We start from the raw sequence: 22,755 nt of genomic DNA, 5'->3' as shown, positions 1-22,755 counted from the left end.
TTTCTGCAAACTGTTAGAAGAGTGATAAACCCCTGAACAAGGAACAGATAAAAGTGTAACGCTGCTAAAGTGTTGACACTTTTATAAAGAAAAAACACACACACACAAACATTACAGTGCAACGGAATAGAAACACGGAAAGGGATAAAGATCGTTGTGAGAATGCGGAAAAACACAAGCGACAAAATCAGTGGCGCTAAACATTTGCAGACAAAACAAATAAAAAAAAGAAACAAAATAAAACAAACAAAAAGGTTGACAGGGGGGCGTGAAAACAAACAGAAGAAAAATATATATAAAAAAGGTATATAAATATAATAATAACTGATTAGTACGAGCGTTGGATAAAACAAGCGACCGAGAGAGAGAGAGAGGAAGACACAAAGAAGAGAGTGTGTGTGGGTTGTGAATGTAGGCGAAATTTAGCTAAATGAGATCGCCAGTAAAGTAAAATACACACACCCACACACGGTGTCGCGTGCTGAAAAATAAAAGAAAATTAAAGCGATGAAAGGAAAAACTCGAAAGAAGAAAAATACATTAAGAAAAAAACAAACAAAAAACAAAAATCGTGTGCACGGTTCGCGATATGTGCGCGGCTTGTGTATGAGTAATGAAAAATTATGAATATTTAAAGTAATTAAATTCAGTAAATTAAGAAATTACGTAAAAATAAAGATGCAAAATTCGACAAAAAACTTAACGCTTCGCTGTTTCTTGTTGTTTTTACTTGCGGAAAGAAATACGATTGGAATGAATAGAAAGTTGCGGTTGAGAATGCGGTAGAGAGTTGAACTCTCCACAATATCTGAGTTTGTAAAAGTTGGAAATTTGCTGAACAATAATTAAAAGTATAATTTTATAATGTTAATCATCCAAAAATATGGCAACCAAAGCATACCAAATCAGGTCACGTCATTGTTGGATTGACGTTACCGAACTGGGGGTTGACGACGGAAAAGTGACTGACGATGATAATCGGCATCAACCAAAATCAAGGGCCGCCTCCCATTTCCATGGTCAGTCAGAGGATAAACAAAACATTCCCCGACAAGGTTGCATTTTTAGGATGTAGGACACGGTATACCAGATTGGCTGATACAATAACCGCAAAGAAAACGTAATTCTGTTTCCGTTTCGAATTCACCTGCCATATGGAACGCCGCTTACGAATAACAAATGCATTCAATGCCTATTTTTAATGGAATGGTCACGGTTTCTGTCTATTCTTCAAACCATCTATTCATTCTGCTAGCCGTTTCGTTTCGATCTGATTTAATTTGGTTGGTCTGTTGGTTGCGCTAACAGCGCAATATGACGCTGGCAGCAAAATGATTGAAGATTGAAGTGGATTTTGTGTCGCATCTCAGTAAAGTATAATAATAAATTTATTTTTTGGTTTTTATTTTATTACATTATTCATTAAATCCTTCATTTTCACCAGAAATCGTATCTATCCTCCTAACTTTAATATAACTTGAACATTCTTTAAAAGATTGTGATTCATTGACTGTTTAAAAGATTTGAAGTTGTTAGTTTTAAAAACTCACAAGAGCACATGTGTTCTTGACTTCTACAGTTCAATAATCGAGTCACAGTAGTTTCACTTCGATTTTTTACCTAATGGGATTAACATCTTCGCCCTCAAAACGCAGAATACCTCAAGCAACCATTTGATTCAATTGGTTTCACCAGGTGACGCACATCGGCAGCATAGACGCGCGAATAGCACACCCAAAAACAAGTGCAGGTGCAAGTGCGGAATTATATGAGAGAATCTAACCAGTACGCACGGTTGACTTCTCATCGCCGTACCGTGCGCGCAGCTGGACGAAGTGGGATCTCTCCTTCGCGGGGATGATTCGGTTTGGTGTACGACTAATTTATGAGGCTATGAAGCGGCTTCGACGACTATTGACCGCATCGTGGCATCGGGTGGAATTGTGTCCTTTTTGTCAAAAAAAAAGCCCCACGCTTTGGCGACTGCAGCAGGACATTCCACGCTTCACGAAAATACAGCGAACAGGTTCTAACAAATCGTATTAGTTTACCAAGCTTCCCAGTTCCAATTAGGCCCACCGAAAACTTGGCCGAAATTTGACCTCGCTACGGTTCGCCAGATAACGCACGCCGGAAGGTTTACCGGTGGCAATGGTAGCAACGGAAAGAGGCGAGGTGAACACGAAATCATTTGACGGTTCATTAGCGCGGACCAATATTGGGCTAGTCCGCCGGACGCTTACAGTACCCGTCATCGTTGGTTATGTGTTTCGATTCAACAACTCGAACACAGTGGAACGGTGTGTTCCTAGGTGGTCCACACACGAACGACTCATCGATGCGAGAGCTAATTAATTTGTGCAACCAACCGACTCTTCGGTTTGCTGGTTCAGGGAGAAAAAGTGCTGTAGTACGACACGAATATGTATTGCGAGGAATGTTTGCCTCTACTAGGGTTCCATGTTGAGATAAAGGCGAAAACAAAAATTATATAAAATAGATTATTAAATGTGTATAACGTTTTTGAGAGTCGAATGAGAAATTGAAGGGACGTAAACCTCAAAAACATCATCATAAATATGGTCATCAAAACATATTCAAAACTAACTTCATATTAATACTCATATTCAACTTCATATTCAAATTTTTAACTTTTTGAGGCATTCTTTAGAATGTTTTTTATCAGGCATCTTTTGCAGGAGTACTTTAAATCGTTCACGGTCCATCAGCGCCATCGTCTATCACTCTATCGGACGTGATAATTGTATCACATCATTTCAATATATGACGGTCACATATCGTCTGTCCGCATCTTAGCTTAAAAGACTTCCCGGGATGGGTTATCCGGTGTCATTCGAATGACGTGCACAGCTCTACCAAAGTCTTGTAGATCTTATACATTATGCAATAACAATGAAGTAATTATACAACTCACAGAGTTCGTTGCGGTTGACAGTCTTTTGTCATTTGGAATTAAAAGAAAAGTGACGATTTGTCGTAGTTATAATTTGGATTAACACCCGTCATTAAAGGAGGCGCCCAGTAGCTAACTAAACTAAGCAAAGATATCATGAAACTAATGTATAATACTTATTTAAAAAAAATGACTTTTTATAGATTTTATTTCCGATCTCAAACATCCAGAGATGATCTAATACACTTAAAGGTTGGGTGTTAAATCCCTTTTGGACCGGAACCCTGTCCAGCTAGGACTGACTATTTGGAATTACTTTTCAGAAAATGCTTAATGCACCGTCGTTTAAATAGAAGTATGAAAACTGTCTCCAACATATTTTCGATCACATTAAGTGAAGTGCAATAAATTTACATCTTATTTTTATAGTTTTTATGGACAATTACATAAATGATGTTTTTACAGACAGTATTAATTGTTTTTGTATAACATATATAAATAAAACATTGCGTTCCCATTTGCGACATTTTGCGTTCCCGAAAAAACTGTTCTTCCTTTGTCACGTATATTGTTAAGATTCATCATTGTAAAATTCTGCTATTAATCTTGATTTTATGACTAGCAAACTAAATTAATCGTACTTGTTAATACATGCAGGTATATGTACTTTACAAATGCATCACCATGAATTAATGTGTTAAAATAAAACTAGCATTGCAAAGATAGTATATAGCAACGAGCATGGATAGGCTAACAAATATCGCTGGTTTGGATCGCCGGTCATAAGACAAAACATTCGGCTCGAGTGCACCGTAGCAAGCAAAATGGACGTTCCGGCCAACATCATGCCGTGCAAGTTGTTCAGCGAGGTAAACAGTCCAATCACTGCCAGAAACACCACCGTCAGCATGCTGTAACCGAGCACGCTGGCCACGCCCGACACAGTCACGTGCCATACGTCTCCTTGGCACATCAGCCATATGAGACAGTACATTGCCAGCACGGATATAGTTGACAGACCGTAAATGTAACCGAACTGGGCCTTGCTGTTCGAGATGGACAGACAAGCGGCAAGCGTAAGACAGAACATGATCGGACCGGCCAGGTCAGTTTCCTGAAACAGATAATCCGGTGTGTCCGCCGTGGTGACGCAGCTCTGGAAAGGATTTAGTACCCCGACGGCCTTTTCCAGTATGCGCCGAGGATATATCTCCAGCTCTTCTAGCAGGGGCGGCTCGTCAAACTCTGTCGCTTCCATGACAGGGGCAGTGCCATTATAATCGCTATAATAATCCGATGTGTATGTTAAAGGTGGTAGTCCGTAGTGATTCTGTTGATGCATCATCACGTCATATGGATCACCGGATGCAGCTTCGGGTAACGAGTTATAGACAGCATCCGTTTGCGATGAATCATTCCAGTATGCCAATTTGTTCGCATAGAGCGTTTGAAAATCTAGCATCTGCGAGTTTTCGCTGAATTCGTCGTACAAATCTTCTGTCTGATTCGCCCAATATTGACTATCGGATTGGTTGGACATCTTTCGAATTAAATGGTTGATTTGCCCTGCAACAGAATTGTCTGAGATATTATTTATAGAACAGAAACAATACTCTGAAACAAACCTACTTCTTGCTCGCTGATCAACACACCCAACCAAACAACAACAATATCCCTCCCTGCTTTTTAAAGCTACGTCAACAATGTCAAATGCTTTGACAAGTTAGGTTGCGAATGATGAGACTGTTCAAACCGATGGTCAACGAAGTTATCGAAATTAAAATTGTTTCTGAAAATCTTGTTTCATTTTTCCCTAAGATCCATAAGCCACATAATTTGCCTTTTTGTTTTAATTTACACCATGCGTTTTCTATTTCATATGTGAAATTCAATATTAATTATCAGTTTTTCAGATCACTTCAAAAGATAACAAATAGAACCAACATATTCGTTTTGTTACGAACAAAAGTCGACCGTTTTGTCACATGCTAGTGTGGCCGGTCTACTCGCACAAAAAAATAAATAATTAATCATATTCAAGCATCTTTGCGTGTTCTGCATTTGCGCATAACTGCTTTTAAGGCATCAAGGAACAACTTACGCATACACTAGTAATCGGTTACATGCGCACACGCACACAATTACCAAAAAATGCATGTTATAAATAAATTCCTTCCAATCTACTTTCACTGCCCACAACCTGGAGATACGCTAAACCGGTTTCGGTCATTTGCTGGCTTCCTGTGCGAACTGCAACCTACACGTACTTCTAACATATTAATAATTGCGTTTAACTAGCCGTGCAAATCATTTGTGTGACGGAGCTCGATCGCTTAACATTCGGTTCGAATTTGCTGCAATATAATACTGTACGATGAAGCTGTACGCGGTATCTGATGGACCACCATCACTGGCTGTTCGGATGGCCCTCGAAGCGCTCAACATACCGTACGAGCATATAAGCGTGGATTACGGTAAAGCGGAACATCTTACGGCGGAATATGAAAAGGTAGGCTGCATGTTAAAACCATACATTGCGATCGCTTACTGATATTGCCCATTCGTATTCGTAGATGAATCCACAAAAAGAAATTCCAGTACTTGATGATGATGGATTCTTCTTAAGCGAAAGCAATGCCATTCTGCAGTATCTTTGCGAAAAGTACGCCCCGACGAGTGAGCTGTATCCGAAAGATCCCAAGGAACGGGCGCTGGTGAACCATCGGCTTTGCTTCAATTTGGCCTTTCTGTATCCGCAAATTTCGGCTTACGTTATGGCACCGATATTTTTCGACTACGAGCGCACGGAAGGGGGCTTAAAGAAGCTGAACATGTCATTGGCCGCCTTTGAGACGTATCTGAAACGTACCGGCACGAAGTACGTCGCCGGCAATGGTCTAACCATTGCCGATTTCCCACTAGTTACGTCCGTCATGTGTTTGGAAGCGATCGGGTTTAATTTGGGCGAAAACTATCCAACTGTCCAGCAGTGGTATACGAGTTTCAAGCAGACTCACGGTAACTTGTGGGCCATCGCAGCGAAGGGTATGGAAGAGATAGCCGAATTCGAGAAGAACCCACCAGATCTGTCCGGAATGGTGCACCCGATCCATCCGATTCGCAAGGTCGGAACCAAATAAAATACGGCAACGGGTGTGCTTTGCTAACAAGATGCATTTTTCCAATAAACTTTGTCATACAGACAAGCATTACATCAACGTGCTGTTACATTTCATTCATCGTGCTCCTTTGTGCTCGTGTTCTTGTGGCTTGATTTGGATTTAGACGCTGGAACGGCTTTCTGCACGGTGGATGGTGGCTTTTCCTTCGAGGTGAATGCAGGTGGAGGTGGTAGATCGTACTCTTCGTTCAACTTCTTCGCCAGGAAGTAGATCTCCGCCAGTGCGATTATAAGAGCGATGATAATACCGAGCAGTAAACGGAATCCAAAATCTAGCTGTCCTATCAGCAGCTCGATGCCAATGAACCCGAATGCGAAACCGGCGGCCACGGAAAACAAAAACTGGGCTACCGCAATCAAATGCCGATTGATTTGCTTCACTGAAAGACAAGAGCAATTAAGCGTATAGAAATGATTGCAACAACATCAGTTTTGTGGTGATAATTACTCTGATAGCTAATCGTCTCCTCGGGCATGTGCTTGCGAATGCTGTCGACATTTTTCGTCATTCGATAATATTCCCGATCCTCCTGTTCCTTTCGAAGCCGCTGGCAACGCGCTTCCAGTTCTGGGTTTCTCTCCTGTATCGGATTAACTGGCAGTTTCAGTTGGCAGCCGTTCAGCAGAGTATGCAAATACGGTACAGTTGGGTCAGTTTGCCGCATTTCCTTCAGTGTTGCGTAGAGCCACTTGATATCACTGACGTTCAACTGTGTTTCATCTGTGCTCGTATGTTGTGAGTTATCTTGCTCCGGGTCTGTGAAACCCATGGTGTTCTGTTCACCCTGTTGATCCTTCGTGCCGGCTACCATGTGATTAATTAGGTTCCGCTCATCCGCAGTAAAATCAATGGTTACATGCTTTTGTTTACCATCGTCCGGGGAGCCTTTCTTGTTAATGGAAGTTTTTCCCCTTTTGCCAATATTGTAAGTACAGTAAATTTCTCGCACTGAAGCCGGGGCTGATGGTGACATGGATAGATTGCTGCCAATAAACTTGCGCAAATCTTTAGACGGCACGATCCGAATTGTTGGATCCGTAATCGGTAGTTTGTCCATTGTATCACTCATTTCTGCAGAGCCTAATTGTTCGAAAACCTTGTCTGAACGCTGCTTTGCAAAGTGTTCAACGTAATATTGTGTAGCTCACTATGTTTTTTTCGTGCAGGAACCACCTCATGTGACCAGACCAGATGGTTTCACAGCTTAAATTTCATCAGCCAATGCCAATGTACAAGAAAAACCTTCATACAGAACCGACGCACGTTCGTATTCGCTAGTTGCACGATAATATAGCACTTGGCTTGTAACTATTTACATCCTATTCTGTGCAGTTGAATTACCATTCGTAAAATCCATTTTCTGTTAGCAGATACAATAATGACCAAAATATTTACACCGAGAAGAAAAGAGAATGGCGATTTGACAGCCAACCCATTGACAGCAGCTGTCAAAGGTTCGATTCGAAATTACAAAAAGGCGGTTGGACAAACATAAAACATGAAGTTAAATTGAAATAGGGTGAAGTAAAACAATAAATTGTGCAGTGGTTAAATATGCCTCATTAGAAAAATCCACGCATGTAAAAACTATTTGAACTATCCTATTGCTTCGAGGAGGGTTAATTAAAAAATAAAAATGAAGTTAAAATGATGAAAATGATGCTATAAAAATATTTGTTTACATTGAATAGCGGACTTCGGAAAACTATCTTGGGAAAACTAAAAAAAAAACCCGAGTATCTCGAATTTCCGCGTAAGTCGAATCCTGGTGCAATTTCGTTTGTACTTCAAAGTCACCGGGTCAACTTCTTTCTCTGCACTTAATTCATTCAACAAATCAGGTGTCTTTTTGAAAGCATACATTCAAAACAAATAAAAGCAAATGTTTTAAAAGAAAAGGAAGATATTTACATCCAAGTTTTCACCTTTTGCTAAGATTTTATGCTATAAACTAGCGTAGCTGTCAAATTTTAAAAAACCGCGTATTTCCGAATCTTTCAATTAGTCGTCTAATTTGTTAAATAAATTAAGTGTAGAGAAGAAAGTCAACTTGGAGACTTTTCAGTATAAACGAAATTGCACCAGGATTCAAGCTACGCGGATTTTCTCGGGTTATAGCGGTCCGCTATAATAGCGTATCTCGGGAACTGTCTGTTTGTGAAAATGTATCCTTTATGGCATACATTTTATAGTAGACTAATGCTTGCTCTAAAGTCATCCCATGTTGGTACGAAGAGGCAGTAAAAGGAATTGTTGATGTGATTTCACCGGGAATGTCACTACCGGTTTCAAAACCCTCGAGGACCATTTTAAAAAATTGAGCAGTTCTAAAAGAAATTGCTCCATACTCTTACTCCCCTTCCGTGCGCTCGTAGTCGAAAAATATCGGTGCCATAACGTAGGCCGAACTACATTTTGACCAAATGGTTAATTCACATAAAAAACAGTTTTTGCAACAGAGTCAACATTGTGACTAGTCCTAGTATGTCTTAAAAGTTTTATGTCAACGTGTCATTCATTATTTGGCTTATTTTTAGCTTAATTTGGCACCTTAACATTATACTAAAATTAACAATTTTTAGTTTTCACATGAACGTTCAGGTCGTACCCATTTGGGTAACTAACCAAAGCTGCGCCATTTACAAATATGTTCGTAGCGATCAGATTTTATTACACAAGAAATTCTGTCTTGTTCAGTCAGGCGTAGCTTATTGTACCATTGTATCAATTAAACGCGGCTCTGTGCAACCATATAGCTTAAGAGATTTTGCATTTTTAAACCTTTATTAAAACCAGCATCCTTCACAAGTCATTCGAATTATCCTCGATTTCCTCTAATTAAAGTGGCTTTACCCTCATATTACTAAAGTGCAAGAATTTTAATACAACCTAAAAATCTTTAAATCAAGAACTTAAATAATGACCAACGTCAGTTATATGCGTCAGTAATATATATTTTCTTAAAAATACCCAAAAAATTACTCCTACACTATTTTACAAATATTTGAATCATGCTATTATTGCGTTATCGTTGTTAAAACTTTCAACACAAACAAAAAGGTTAGTTTGTTTACTGTTCCTGACAGAAGTCAAATCGAAATACAATTGCAGGAATATACAAAAAGCCCTTCAAGAATCAATTACGTATGAAAAGGCAATCGAAATTATTTCAATAACGCAAAGAATCATATCTCCAATTAAATCGCATCCACTCGACTTTTCCTACACACTGCCGTGATTATTGAGCGATTGTTTGAAGGGATTGGGAAAAGTAATACAGAACAACGTCTAACCAAGGTGTTGGCCACAACGCGAAGAATCGGTCACGTGCAAGGCACTTCGCCACGGGATGTGGGATTGTTTTTGTCACTTTGATAACGCGTAAAGAGCTTACTGGTTCCGGCTCCGGACTAGGCGTTGTAAAGCCCTCGGGGTATGTTCTTCATTTTGTGACACATTACGCGTTGCCGTCGGTAGTTAATAGGGGGTGTAGGAAAATAGAACATTACAACAGGGGTGACAAATAGGGCGTGTGAAATCATTTCATTAATGACATCTTTATGAAGTGACTAAAATAATAACTGTATCAGCAACTCTACCCACAAATTGGGTTGTGCCATTACATTACAATAACGATACTCAATCTTAAATAGTTTAATAGCAGAATAGCTTTCAATCAAACTTTTCCATTGATTATTTTATATTTCTTGAGTTTGAATTTGTTACATCACAAATAATTTGGACCTTATTTGAACATTCATCAACGAACCCAAGCAAGCGTTGTCTATCGTACAGCAAACACTTCAACCACCGAAAAGCTGATGATGCATTGGAACTACAAACACACAGCCTACTCAAACACACTCTCGTACCCCGGGATTATGTTTCCACTATTTACACATCAATTAATTCGAATAATGACTTCTTCCGATTGTTCGTTCGACAACGAAATAGGCTCACCAAGGAAAAGGAACAAACTACGGCGCTCCTGTCCCTATGGTGGTCCTTTTGCCACGCATTCGGAGGTGCATCGAGAGTGCGCCTCCGAAATGCACAACAGCTGAATCAACTCTTGCCTGAAGTGTTTGCCACAGATTGCTTCCCATGAAGGTCCTTTCGTCCAAAAAAAGGTCCTCCAGCAACACCTTTCGCAAGTAAAATGGATTGGGAAACGGAAAAGATGAGATTACTGCAGAGATCCATTACATATTGATCTTATTGTTGCATTCTCGTGGTTAGTGAAATGATGATCACTTAATTTCATTCAATAGGTAAAAAAGATCAGCTGCAGAGCCCGGAATCGACTTGTATCGTTCCAACTTGTGGTGTTCCATGTGAGTTTCTCTTCAATTGGAGAACACACTCACAGCAACACTTTCGAAAGCTGATTTCTACCGACACTCTGTGTACTTCATGTGTACCGAGGGAAGGATATTCCGCTCCCACAATAATCTTTCTAGCCAAAGGCAATGCATTAGGCAAATGAGACATCTAATGTAACACCTACCAACGGGGGACGCAGATATGTCCTGCTGTATTTGCTATGCCAACTCAGAAGCAGCCATCCATAACGCCCGGCAGCGCTAACGCAAGAGCACCCACCGTGGTGTTAAGCTGGTTCTTCCAAGTTCTTCCAACAACCACCCAGGTAAACAAACCTTTGAAAATCTTCGCCCATGGACACTTTTGCAATATTTCAAGAACTTTTTGCCCAATAAGATTATCTTTCAATATTAAAAAAACATTTCTAATCCCCCGTCTTCCGTGACAGTGTGTTTCAGAGAGGAGACTTGAAAGAATGTTAACATTCATCTCTCCTTCTCATTCACACACTGCCGTGACCAGGATTCGAACCTGGGTTACTACGGCCACAACGTAGGGTCCTAACCACTAGACGATCACGGCTACAGACGGTGACTTGAACGAGTTACAGAAAAGCACCATCAAGCTCGAATCGATCCACCCAAATTGGGGCATAAAGTGAGCGAGACTTTCCTCTGGCCAATTCGAGTGAAAGTACACCCAAGCCGCCCGCAACCAAGTGAATGGAAAAACGTGAAACATCGGCCCATTCAGGGTGGGGTGAGAGCAACGTTGGGTACAATTCAGAGAAATGAGATCACTCCATTGCCACTGACCCGAGTGAGTGAACCGAGATTTACAATCATCAGCAACATCTTCGTTTGACAATATTAAACAGTCACATAATATTGATTTCAACAGATCCAAAAGATCCAAAAGATGGTGATCAAAATGAGGATGCAGTTTGTTTCCGCCCGGGATCGAACCGGGGGCCTTCCGCGTGTTAGGCGGATGTGATAACCACTACACCACGGAAACATCTGTTGTTCTCTTGTCGAATGATTTTCGCTAACCCACGCCGTTGCGATGAATGGTCAGCTCGTTAAACAACGACACCGTGGCATGCGGAATGCATCCATGGCTGCGAATGCATTCGTCGTACGTGAGGTGCAACATGAAGGTGCAACATGAATAAATCAACGGAATATTCGATAATACCTTTAACCGGTCAATGATTGGGAAACTTGACCCAGAGGGCAATCGGTGGTCCAGTTGAATGGTTATTGATTATGTTCATGACTCATTACGATAATTGAGTCCAGAGACAGGGTGACATTGTGTGACTTTAATCCCGCTCGGTGTTCATATCATCATCCTAATATAAACTTAACGTAATTTGTCCGACACGATGCAAAATGTTCTTAAAAATGCTTAAAATGCAAAACGAAGTTCATCGAAGTACATCCATCACTCATGAAGTTGAACCAACTTTCCAAATTAATTGTAAACAAGTTGATGGTAGTTGCTGGCGAGGGTTTTTTTGTACTATTGCTCTCTTTTCCTAGCTGATTGACGGTTCAACAAGAACGCAGGGCCTATCATGAATCTCCCTGTTGTTTCATATTGCTAAAATAAAGCGAAACTTCCTTACCGACGCCATGGTGTGTCTATTTCGTCCTTTTTCTGGGAGGTTTTGTTCTATCGCCATCCCTCGAAGCCGATTGACGGAAGAAAAACAACTGCGAGGCAGTTTAAATTTAATTATAAACTGTTGTTTTTCTTCATCCTCGTGCAATCAGGACTCACATCCATATTGGCCAAAGGATCAACGAGGTACCGTCACACGTTACAGCAGGAAGTGGCTTGCGGCCAAATTGCAACCAGACGATACGCCACATCTTGCAACATAAACACGCCACTCGTGGCTCATGTCGATGTTTGTCCTAATCTTTCACGGTACCATGTGGGATTTGCCGGGTGGATTGTGTTTTCTATTAGCGTTGATTGGATGACGCTGAATGGTTCGAATGGACGATGGAAAAAACTCCTCAGAAACCTCGAGTCACTCTCATTTATTTGCTAATGCGCCATCGATACACACTGACGAAACCTTTGGACAGGTTTTGACTTCTTTTCCCGGGGAAAATGAATCGATCACGTCACATCGAATCAGTTCAAGCGATTTGGAACACCTCTGCCGTCGGTATCGCACTAATCGGTTAATAAGGTTTTGCCAAACACATAAACTGCCTTCTGCGACTCCAATGCCGCCTACTTCCGATCTTTCCACTCTGATAAGCTTAGATACGTTATCTAACATTGCGAGTCCTCCCTCACTTATGTATGTGAGTACTTACGTTCCTCCTTCTGCTCTATTCCACCGCGTCCCTGAGACCTCCTGGAGAGGAAGATCGGAATATCAGGGATTAGAGTGTTGTTTTCCTTCGCATTTGGCCAATCGCTTTTCCGATCTCGTCCATTTCATTCCATCTACCACACCATCACGCCATCTTTTGTGTGTCGTTGCCAATTAACAATTGCGCATGGCATTGACGTCACCAAACGGAACAGGATGCGCTTCCTCTTCGCGTGCGCGGTACATTGTCTCTATCTGTTGTCATCTCGCTCCTGCTAGTGCTTTGAGCTTCTTGCTTCTCACTCTCCAGTACCCGAAGACCTCCCAGGTGTCTCACGATTCTCACGCACCAGAAGGAGAAGGATCCTTATCAGATAGTCCACACTACTCCATTACTAGTTATGGATGCCTTCCTTCCGCGCCGAGGATCGGAGAGAAGAGATAAATACATAATCCTTCTAATTTTCCTAAATCACTAATCGTTCTCACCCACCCGACTGACCCGCGCCAGTCGTAGGACGTTTATATGCATCGACAAGTACGAAATGAGCCATTCGTTCATCTTTTTTCCCAAATAATGTATGTGCGTTTGGAGCGTTACATAGGAAGAACACGATTCTCACATAAATGACGGGTCATGCAAGCGAGTGTCCAACCTCCAGAGCAAACATCTTCCCCTGCAGAATTGTAAATCAGATTTGGAAAATAAATAATCGCTTATGTGCAGCGCGCGTGTCCTCGCGAAATGATCCGACTGTGACCGGAGCTTGAACGGGTCCATGCCGATGAGTGAAAGAGTGAGCAGATTGTGAGAAGTGAGTTCCCCGTGTTTCGAGCGTAACCGAAAAGAACAAAAAACTCCGATGGAAAAGCCTTTCCTTACTCACTCTTCCGCTTTTCCGACCTGAGGAGGTCCCAGAAGGTCCGCGGATTATGTGCAGATCAATGTCGTGTGTCCTGCCTTTCCGGCAGTCGGGCACCCTTACTTTCCTACGTTCTCCCTTCCTTTCTGCTGGTTCTTGTTCTGCGGAACCAGTTCTGCCACACACATAAGCGTTAAATTTGTTTACATTGCTGCTTCCAGTCCGGATTTTCTACTTTGTGCAACGCTATCCTTGCGAGGCACCAGGGGGCCGAGGTATGCGGAAGGACTTCCCTTCGACCAGTCCATCTCGAGAAGGAGCGGTTCGAATGGCGTCGCACTGTGTTGGCCTCACTTTTGAACGAACTGTCGGATCGAATAGGTGCAATTGGAGTTGACACCACCGGAGAAGTTGTCAGTGAATCAGAATCTTGTGAGTGAAGGAAAACTATACCATTTGTAGAGATAATAATTCATAGTTGAGGTAGAGATGTGCGAGATCTTTCCGCTTTAATTGTGTAAATGCCCAAACTTCTTCAGGGAATGATATCCTGTTAAATGCAATGAGCAATCAGATAATTGGGAACGCAATTTGTGTCTAATTGTTCGTTTTGTGTGTTAAACGGCCAAATTTACGAACTCGTCGTAGGGAAGCACTTCACAACGGACGGCTTTAGCGAGCGCCTTATTGTGTTGAACTTGCATTGAACGACATCCCTTCAAGCGATTTCCTGGTCCCATTTGTGTGTTTTTTGTGATTTCTTGTGTGTGTGACTTCAACAAAAGAGTCTGTTTCAAAAAACTCTCTTCTGTGACGTGAGATTTCCTGCGCAGTTCCTCCGTACCTCCGCGGATATTGTACAAAGCGAGTGTCTCACAAGACCAATGATGGACGTCATGATGGACTGGGATATCATCGACATGTAAGTAGATTAGTTTTTATATCTTAATATTGTGTGTTGTCTTGTCCTTGTAATGATAGAAGACTCCTCCTGTATCGGGACACAGAACCGTGGTTGAATTGACCCGGAAAATGAGATGTTTTGTTTGTGACATTTGGTTCATCCTGACATCACTTGGGTCTAATTGCCCTCGTTATTTCTCACTTCATCACAGCTTCAACTTCCACACCGAAGACCGAGAGTTGGACATTGACATTCAATCTATTCTGCTGAACGAATCAAGCTACGGTATAATACTCTCGCAAACTGAGGAGGATCTCATGGGGCCAGCAGCGGAATGCCACAACACAACAAACCCCGAACAACCTGATTCCGATTCATCAAGGCAACTCGCAATGGTCCATTCGCCTTCATACTGGAAACCCTCCAAATGCACGTGAGTATGCCACCATCGGGTCTCCTTACCTACGGCGTCATTGAAGGGAGGTTTTAGATTTGGAGTAGTTCCTACTTTGGGCATAACGTACAGAAGGATTAAGACATTACATTCGCACCATTTGAGGTTGATAAATCCGGATCGACAAACGCACGACATGCGTCGGGGAGTATTTCTATTTGCCGTAAACTATTTGTTTGCGCAACTAACAAGCCTGGTACGGATTAGCATCCGACAAATGAGTTGTGATGTTGGAGATGCAGAGAACGCCTTTGTCCTTCCATTTTGGGTTGTTGACACGGTTCTCATAGTTTTCATTTTGTTGACATTACACGGCTTCCTTCAAGTCAACACAGTACAGCATCCCATTCATGCAACTAGAATTAGTTTCAATGTGATGTCGTACTCCACAGACGTTCATTCTTGGTGAACGAGCTCGGTGATTGTGTTGGAAAAATACTTTTTGCGAGCGGTCAAATACAAATTATAACTTGATTGGCTTCATTTAGGGATATGAATACGTAATGAAGTGATCTCGCATGGAAAATAGTGAGTTATTTCATCGCAGATATTACAGAGAAAAATAACCAATGAATCCATAAACATGCACGATTCTACGATAGCAGAGGTATCCAACTGTAAATGATGCTCAGCTGCACATGACGCACGGGATACTGAAGGATTTTTTTCATTCTCTGGTTTATTCCAGAATGAATAGAGATATCCATTGCACGGAAAGAACGGAAAACCCCTTTCAAGCAAGTTCCCACATTTCACACATACGAGAAGAGAAAATAAATCTTGCTTAGTCTACCAGCAAGATATCTGAAGGTCAATGAACTTGATAATATTAGAGCAATTCAAACAATTATTCTACTATTTAACAGCATCTTTTCTAAATCCAATCTTCTTGTAAGATCCTAAATATTAATCCAGAATAATTGAGAACCCAAGAATGAGCAAGAAGGTCAATTTCCGAAAAGGCTTCTTCTTCACACTTCTCCAATACACACACGTGTGACGAAAAGTTTGTTGTCCACACTCCCCGTAATCCCAGTTCCCGTGCCAGGTCACGTTGTTTGGACTTGTGAAACATTTACTGGACGGGTCTACCGGAATCTATTTGCTCGTTGAAACACAAAACTCCAGCCGAGAGCAACATTGTAAACTTTTGCGCAACTTTCCCGAACTCAATCTCGATCTCCACTGAACCGTTTCCGTTTCCCAAACGGATAAACCGACGGCCGACGTTTCTTTCCAGGGTTTTACATTCAACCTCCAATGAGATGATTGTAACATTCGAAAACAATCAGAACAGTAGGACAAAGTTCGAGAGATTGATAAATGTTTAATGACTCGAAAAGGAACATATTTCGCTTTGTTTCTGGAAAATTGATAGACCGGCTGTTTGCCCTATCGAAAGATGTTTGATTAGCCTGGAGAAGTTTGATTTACATTCGGAAGGAACCTGTAAATACCAACTAAGCTTGACTGGAGGACGAATATTACATATTTACTACAAAGTTGCAGATTATAAATTGTACGTACAATTGCAGTAGAATTTTTCTATAATTGGAGCAGTCTAAAGTTAGTTACTTCAAGCTTCAGAGTTTTCCAATTACTCTCAATACCTCAATAACTTATGATATGGCTCAATAAGACCAAATGATTTGTCTTTTCAATCCAAATTAATTTGTTTCGCATTTTCATCTTCTATATAAGCGATTGAATGCAATCTAAACGAGGAAACTCTACGAAGCCATACAGTTTAGCACAAAATTAGGGCGAACGAGTTCGTTTGTAAGAAATCAGACCAATATTTATCCAAAAATTGAAATTATTGCAGGGGAGGTCTACCGTTGAAAAAATGTGCACAACACGGAGTGTTACTTTCGCATTAAATTAAAGTTTTGTTTAACCGAACCCACAAAAACTCAAACATTCGGGATTCGGTACATTAACAGAAGATGGAATGAAGTACAGTATTGTTGCAGGAAGCCTTCTATTTCCGCGTTCTTTCCATCGCGTGATCTTTACGAAGCATATTTAATGAGTGGCTAAGGAAAACAATCACTCGCTGCCAATTATCGCTATTTGTATAGGCACAATCCGGAAGAAACCGTGAAAAAGGTAGACGCGCTGTTTGACAGTCGGCGAAACAAATGGAAATATGCGTTGGAACTGCGGTACTGAATGATTTATGAAGTTCTCCAACGGTATGTCCCCCTTTCAGAGTGCCCATCGCAGAAGGGGTTGACGCTGTGGAGAGCGGATCCGGAAATGTTCCGTGACGGAAAGTTTGTGCTAAATACACATCAGCTTCATTTTCCGATTCGACATGCATTAGAACATGTTTTAATTATCGAATGATGCGGAAGTGCAGTGATCATTGCATAATTTAGGTCGAGCATTACGGTCAGATGCACCGCACCGCACGTTTCCATGGTAATCAATAACAGTTGGGAGTTCTAGCATACTCAATCATTTCTAAAAACAATAGAAATCACATGCAGAAGCCCTTCACGGCGGTCATTTATTATACCCAAGGTTCCTCCAGAGCCTTTTAGCCTTGCATCCACCACACGACACTCATTTCCACGCTTTTCCGTTGATGAGCATTCCGCACAGAATCAATGAAAAAAGGATTTCCAAAGGGGCGTTGCCAGCGAAGGACCAATCAGTGCTCTGTACTCGTCGGAAGCAGGACGACAACAAAAGGACTCAAAGGGAACGCCGATTGATGGCGCTCACATCTCCCGCAGATGAGATTCGCTTACATCTGGCGAGAGATTGGCTGTGTTTAGTTCGCCACAGTTAGTTCTCGTTTGCGGTTAGGTTTAGATATACGACAAGCTCAAGGTATTGTCCAAGCAAAGAATTCCATCATCCGACGGCATTTGCAATAGAAAAGTGATGTTAAACTGCAACTCCCGTCGAGAATAATGTTGTGTGTGTGTGTGCTAATTTCAGAACTCCGACGTCAGAGCTGAACAATTCCGTGGACTGTGATGAACTAACTCCCGGCATGCTACAGGAGGCCAGCGAAACGGAGATCCTGTACAAGGACGATTCTTCAGCTGTTCCGCCAGACATGTGCTCCAAGGATCCGAATCCGTGTGATAACAACAATCTCCGACCATGTCCTCACTGTAACAAACACTTCCCGTGTAGGTCTACTCTCGACCAACACCTTCGGCGGCATACAGACGAAAAGCCTTTCCAGTGCGCCAAATGTCCCAAGGCGTTCCGGCTCTCATCCACACTGTCCGCACACAAGAAGCTGCATGACCAAAGAGGGCCCAGTCTGCGGTGTGAAACGTGTGGACGAGCCTTCACACAGCCCAGTGCCCTGTCGAGCCATCGGCTACTTCATCGGACGGAACGGCCCCATTGTTGCAATCTTTGTGGAAAACAGTTTGTCCGTTTGCACGCCCTCAAGACCCATGTCCTTAGTCACGCGAATGAACGACCTTTCGCGTGTGATCAGTGCGGAAAAACGTTCACCGAAAAGCACGTCCTTGTGCGCCATCGGAAGACGCACAGTGACGAACGGCCGCACGAGTGTGAGGTGTGCTCGAAAGCCTTCAAGGAACGGTATGACCTACTACGGCACACGCTCATTCACAGTGGATTGCGACCCCACAAGTGTCCCGATTGTTCGAAAACATTCATCCAGTCCAATGCATTGGCGAAGCATCGGAGGTGTCACGAGCGGGGACGCTTTCTTGGCCACCAGATGGATCCGGTCGCCTTTTCTGTGACTCGAACGGAAACTGCGTGTTGTTAGGTGTAGAGGTGGTAGTTTGAGCCAAGAAGGGACTATGCAATCGGGTGCATAGGCGGTCCTACATGCGACATTGTCGATTGTTTGATTTGGAAAATAAATAGACACGTGTTTGTGTCAATGTTATCGATTATGTTTTGAAATAATTTATATGTTTTGCATCATTACAGACATAACGTTACTGAAACATATGTTAAAGAATTTATGCATAAATAAACGGAAAAATAAGGTGAATAAAAGTGAAAACCAATTATTTGGAAATACTTAGTAACATACCCATGAGTCATTTGCTTTTCATAGATCCACAGTTTAGCTTGAAGTTACTCTTCAGAAGATATGAGAATTAAAGCGATTACCTGCAAAAGGAAGAAACATACAATTTAGCGAATGGTATATTAAAGAATCCCTTAACATTTATTTTGTTTTATTGGCTAAATTACCTAAGTAAACAGCTAATGTCCACTCTTATGACAATTTCATGCTATTATCAAACCCTCAAGACACCCGCAGGAAGCTTTCTCCGGGATAAGATTGTTCATTCGAGTACTTGATTGCAAAGTAAACATTTACAAGACGGACAGACGGCACAGCAAAGAATTCCTTCCCATTCTTTTGAGACAATCATCACAAAATGACCTCGAACTTGTTTACAAAGAAGACGCACACAACCTGGAATCAAATCCTGCCGAAGGTTTACGAACATTAAAGTCACGGTGCTACGTTCCAGCTACTCCGGGGATTTAAGAGAACATAAATCTCTGTTACTTTTATCACATTGAGTACTACAGAGCAAATAATGCGAAAAAAAGCTTTTATCTAACAAAAGCAAATCAACGTTGGATTATTTTTGATGGTTTTTCTTTTCCGTTCCACTGCAAAACCTTTCATTTCTTTAACAAAAAATCGCTTATCAGGGAAGAAAGAAGCCATGTTGTTCTGTTTTTTTTTTCGTTCAATCTCACAAAATTATGCATGCAAAGTGATCCGCCGCTTCGGGAATGTTTTCATAGGATGCGCTCTAACAAGCGGGTCGGTAATATGAAACCCATGGCGGGGGTTTGGTCTTTTATGTTTGCATCATCCATTTTCATATCGATTTGCATGATGGATATCAAAAAAAATATTGGTGGATGTACATAAACGTAGCCGTTAGCTTCATAGGAAGGCTTATGAAGGCTTCGTGTGGAATTTAACTGACATGATTTTGTGTTCAATAAATGATTCTACGCTATGCCGAGGGATTACTATCGTGTCGCCCTCTAAAGCCCTTTTTCCTTTCATCGTAATGCTCGACCCTATTCCATATCTCATAATTCGACGCCATTTGCAAATCGTATATTGGCAAATATTGAAATAACAATATCATGACGAGAGGGGGAAACCCCGTGACAAAACCGAACCATGATACGACGGTTGGATGCAAATTTTAATATGTCCCGGAAACGGTCATGGTGATTCTGGTACGGCACAACAGTCACGGTAGTCCAACTCTATCGGAACCATGTCGAACCAGCTTAAAGGCAGTCGGGCGTGGCATATAATCCCGTCACTGACTGTGTGTGTCCCTTGTCGTCACAATCATTACCCTCCGTGTTACCATTACACCCAATTATGCTGTGAATTTGGTCGGAAAGAAAGAAAGGGGACACTCAACTTCGTAACAAAGTAATTGAACCCATATTTGGTACAGAAAATTAACGTTTTTTTTGCATAGTCCTCTGATTGGTAGATTTCTCCCCTCGGACATGAATGGAAATTAATTGCATCGTTCGTTTTAATCAATGGCGTTTGCCGACCGTTATCATGCTCATTTTAATTGAAGGGGTTTAAACAATACCGGGTTAAGTTACAGGTTCTATAATCTTAATTAGAATTGACATTTTAAGCGTTTCGAAAGCATTTTGCTAGTTTAAGTTGGTAAAACCAGTTCGTGATTTATAATGTGCCATTTCTGTTAACATTGATAATTTTTAAATCTTGTTGAAATCAGCATTACTTCTTTTATAAAAGTAACTTTGGAGCAAATCATTACAAAACCACTTTGCATAAATAAACCTAGATGGATTAATCGAAGGCATTCTTAGTGAACTTTCATTGTGAAATTAAAATGATACTAATGTATTGCTGTACCATAAGCCAACAGAGTTCATTTACATTTAATTCTAATGGTAAAAACAAGCAAGAAGAGCTCCTTTACCTTATGAGATTAATGTATTTTTCTTGGATATTTCTGTCGAAATTCAAACGAAATATTTTCCACGGCGAACGCACGCATATCAATGTACGAAAACAATATCTACTCGACATTTCTTGCACATGTTCAAGATGGACAAGTGGTTGTTTGTGGTAAGTTATGCGCCGAAGGGATTGGGAAAAGTAATACAGATCAACGTCTAACCAAGGTGTTGGCCACAACGCGAAGAACCGGTCACGTGCAAGGCACTTCGCCACGGGATGTGGGATTGTTTTTGTCACTTTGATAACGCGTAAAGAGCTTACTGGTTCCTGCTCCGGACTAGGCGTTGTAAAGCCCTCGGGGTATGTTCTTCATTTTGTGACACATTACGCGTTGCCGTCGGAAGTTAATAGGGGGTGTAGGAAAATACAACATTATAACAGGGGTGACAAATAGGGGCGTGTGAAATCATTTCCCAATTGATATCTTTATGAAGTGACTGATATAATAGCTGTACCAGTCAGACTGTTAAACTGTTGAAGAAAGTAAACTTGAGATTAAAGCATTAATCAAATGGCAAGCAGCAAGGTCTAGTATAGGCTTAGAGTAGTAGCGGTGCCGAACCCGATAAGACCGATATCAAATGAAATCCGGATCTTTCCTTCGTACTTTCGGGATTTAACTAGCTGGCTAGCTCCGAGTTAATAAAAGCAAAAAGTAGAAGACATGTTGGTGTACTTACCTTTGTTAGTTCTGCGAAGAATAAATTAGATCACTTTAAACGGTTCGCCATCTTGCATCTACAGTACATTCGTCTGGTAACTTTAATTCACTTCACTCAATCCAAGCACGCGATGCCTACCGTATTCACAAATACCAAACACTTCAACCACCGAAAAAAGCTGATCTCGCACTCACTTGGACCCTAATCACACACAGCCTACTCAAACACACTCTCGTACCCCGGGATTATGTTTCCACTATTTACACATCAATTAATTCGAATAATGACTTCTTCCGATTGTTCGTTCGACAACGAAATAGGCTCACCAAGGAAAAAGGAAGAACCTAAGGCGATCCTGTCCCTATGGTGGTCCTTTTGCTGCACTCCGGTGGTGCTTTGAAATGCACAACAGCTGAATCAACTCTTGCCTGAAGTGTTTACCACAGATTGCTTCCAATGAAGGTACTCTTGCCGGAAAATTGAGCCTCCAAATGCATCTTTTTCAAGCGATTTTGTACGCTTTTGTGTTGCAGAGCAGAGATTTGGAGAAAGGGTCCACGGAGGTAGCATGACGATCTTACTATTGCATTTTCGTGGTTACACGATGATTGCTTAATTGGTGGCAGCCGGTCTTCTTTAAGTTTTGGTTTAGGGCCATTTACAGCCGCATATTGCCGTGGGTTGTATGATTACCTGCAAACCATGAAATTGAGGATTAGCTTTTCAGTGTGGATCATCTCATTTTTTACTTGAAAAAAGGATAGTTTTCTGCACGCTGGTACCTGGGTTTTACAATCAGACAGAATAAGGTCATTGTGCTTTGTTTGCATGGATAGAAAGATGGATATGAAAAGCAATAGGTAATACATTTAACGAAAATACTCTCTCGAATGTGCAAACCAACAAAAAACGTACGCTCCGTTCCGGTTAGGAGTTCCGGTGATTCCAGCTTTTCCATGTGCTTTGATCGAGTATGGAAACCGGCGGTCCGTGAACACGATTGATACGACACCAGACAACAACACACATTTCTGCGATGTTTCCAATTGCACTTCACGTAAACCATGATAAAAAGGAAGAGTTCTACAGGTTTATTGCACTATATGCGCGAGAAATA

The 22,755-nt window shown here is 41.5% G+C and overlaps 4 protein-coding genes and 2 non-coding genes across 6 annotated transcripts; 2 read left to right on the top strand and 4 right to left on the bottom strand.

The window, feature by feature from the left end:
- Positions 1-3,576: 3,576 nt before the first annotated feature.
- Positions 3,577-4,454, bottom strand: LOC128298190 (protein YIPF5 homolog). Its single transcript, XM_053033937.1, has one exon. It carries the CDS (start codon positions 4,452-4,454, stop codon positions 3,612-3,614), a length of 843 nt encoding a protein of 280 aa, XP_052889897.1. The 3' UTR covers positions 3,577-3,611.
- A 666-nt stretch (positions 4,455-5,120) lies between these two features.
- On the top strand, positions 5,121-6,054 carry LOC128299065 (glutathione S-transferase 1-1). Its single transcript, XM_053034912.1, has 2 exons — positions 5,121-5,423; positions 5,488-6,054. The coding sequence occupies exons 1-2, from the start codon at positions 5,289-5,291 to the stop codon at positions 6,052-6,054; spliced, it is 702 nt and encodes a 233-aa protein (XP_052890872.1). The 5' UTR covers positions 5,121-5,288.
- Positions 6,055-6,070: 16 nt separating this feature from the next.
- Positions 6,071-7,441, bottom strand: LOC128299064 (uncharacterized). Its single transcript, XM_053034911.1, has 2 exons — positions 6,544-7,441; positions 6,071-6,475 (listed from the first exon to the last, which is right to left on the bottom strand). Exons 1-2 carry the CDS (start codon positions 7,163-7,165, stop codon positions 6,147-6,149), a joined length of 951 nt encoding a protein of 316 aa, XP_052890871.1. The 5' UTR covers positions 7,166-7,441; the 3' UTR covers positions 6,071-6,146.
- A 3,488-nt stretch (positions 7,442-10,929) lies between these two features.
- Trnah-gug (transfer RNA histidin (anticodon GUG)) lies at positions 10,930-11,001 on the bottom strand. Its single transcript has one exon. It is a non-coding gene; the product is annotated as a tRNA-His (tRNA).
- A 362-nt stretch (positions 11,002-11,363) lies between these two features.
- Trnav-aac (transfer RNA valine (anticodon AAC)) lies at positions 11,364-11,436 on the bottom strand. The gene has a single exon. It is a non-coding gene; the product is annotated as a tRNA-Val (tRNA).
- Positions 11,437-14,504: 3,068 nt separating this feature from the next.
- On the top strand, positions 14,505-18,741 carry LOC128299825 (zinc finger protein 70-like). Its single transcript, XM_053035941.1, has 3 exons — positions 14,505-14,539; positions 14,733-14,954; positions 17,925-18,741. Exons 1-3 carry the CDS (start codon positions 14,505-14,507, stop codon positions 18,739-18,741), a joined length of 1,074 nt encoding a protein of 357 aa, XP_052891901.1.
- The last annotated feature ends 4,014 nt before the right edge of the window (positions 18,742-22,755 follow it).

This window comes from Anopheles moucheti, chromosome 2 (genome assembly GCF_943734755.1).
Source record: "Anopheles moucheti chromosome 2, idAnoMoucSN_F20_07, whole genome shotgun sequence".
NCBI lineage: Eukaryota > Metazoa > Arthropoda > Insecta > Diptera > Culicidae > Anopheles > Anopheles moucheti.
The sequence above is the reverse complement of the archived record's forward strand: the minus strand, read 5'-3'. Positions and strand labels throughout refer to the sequence as shown.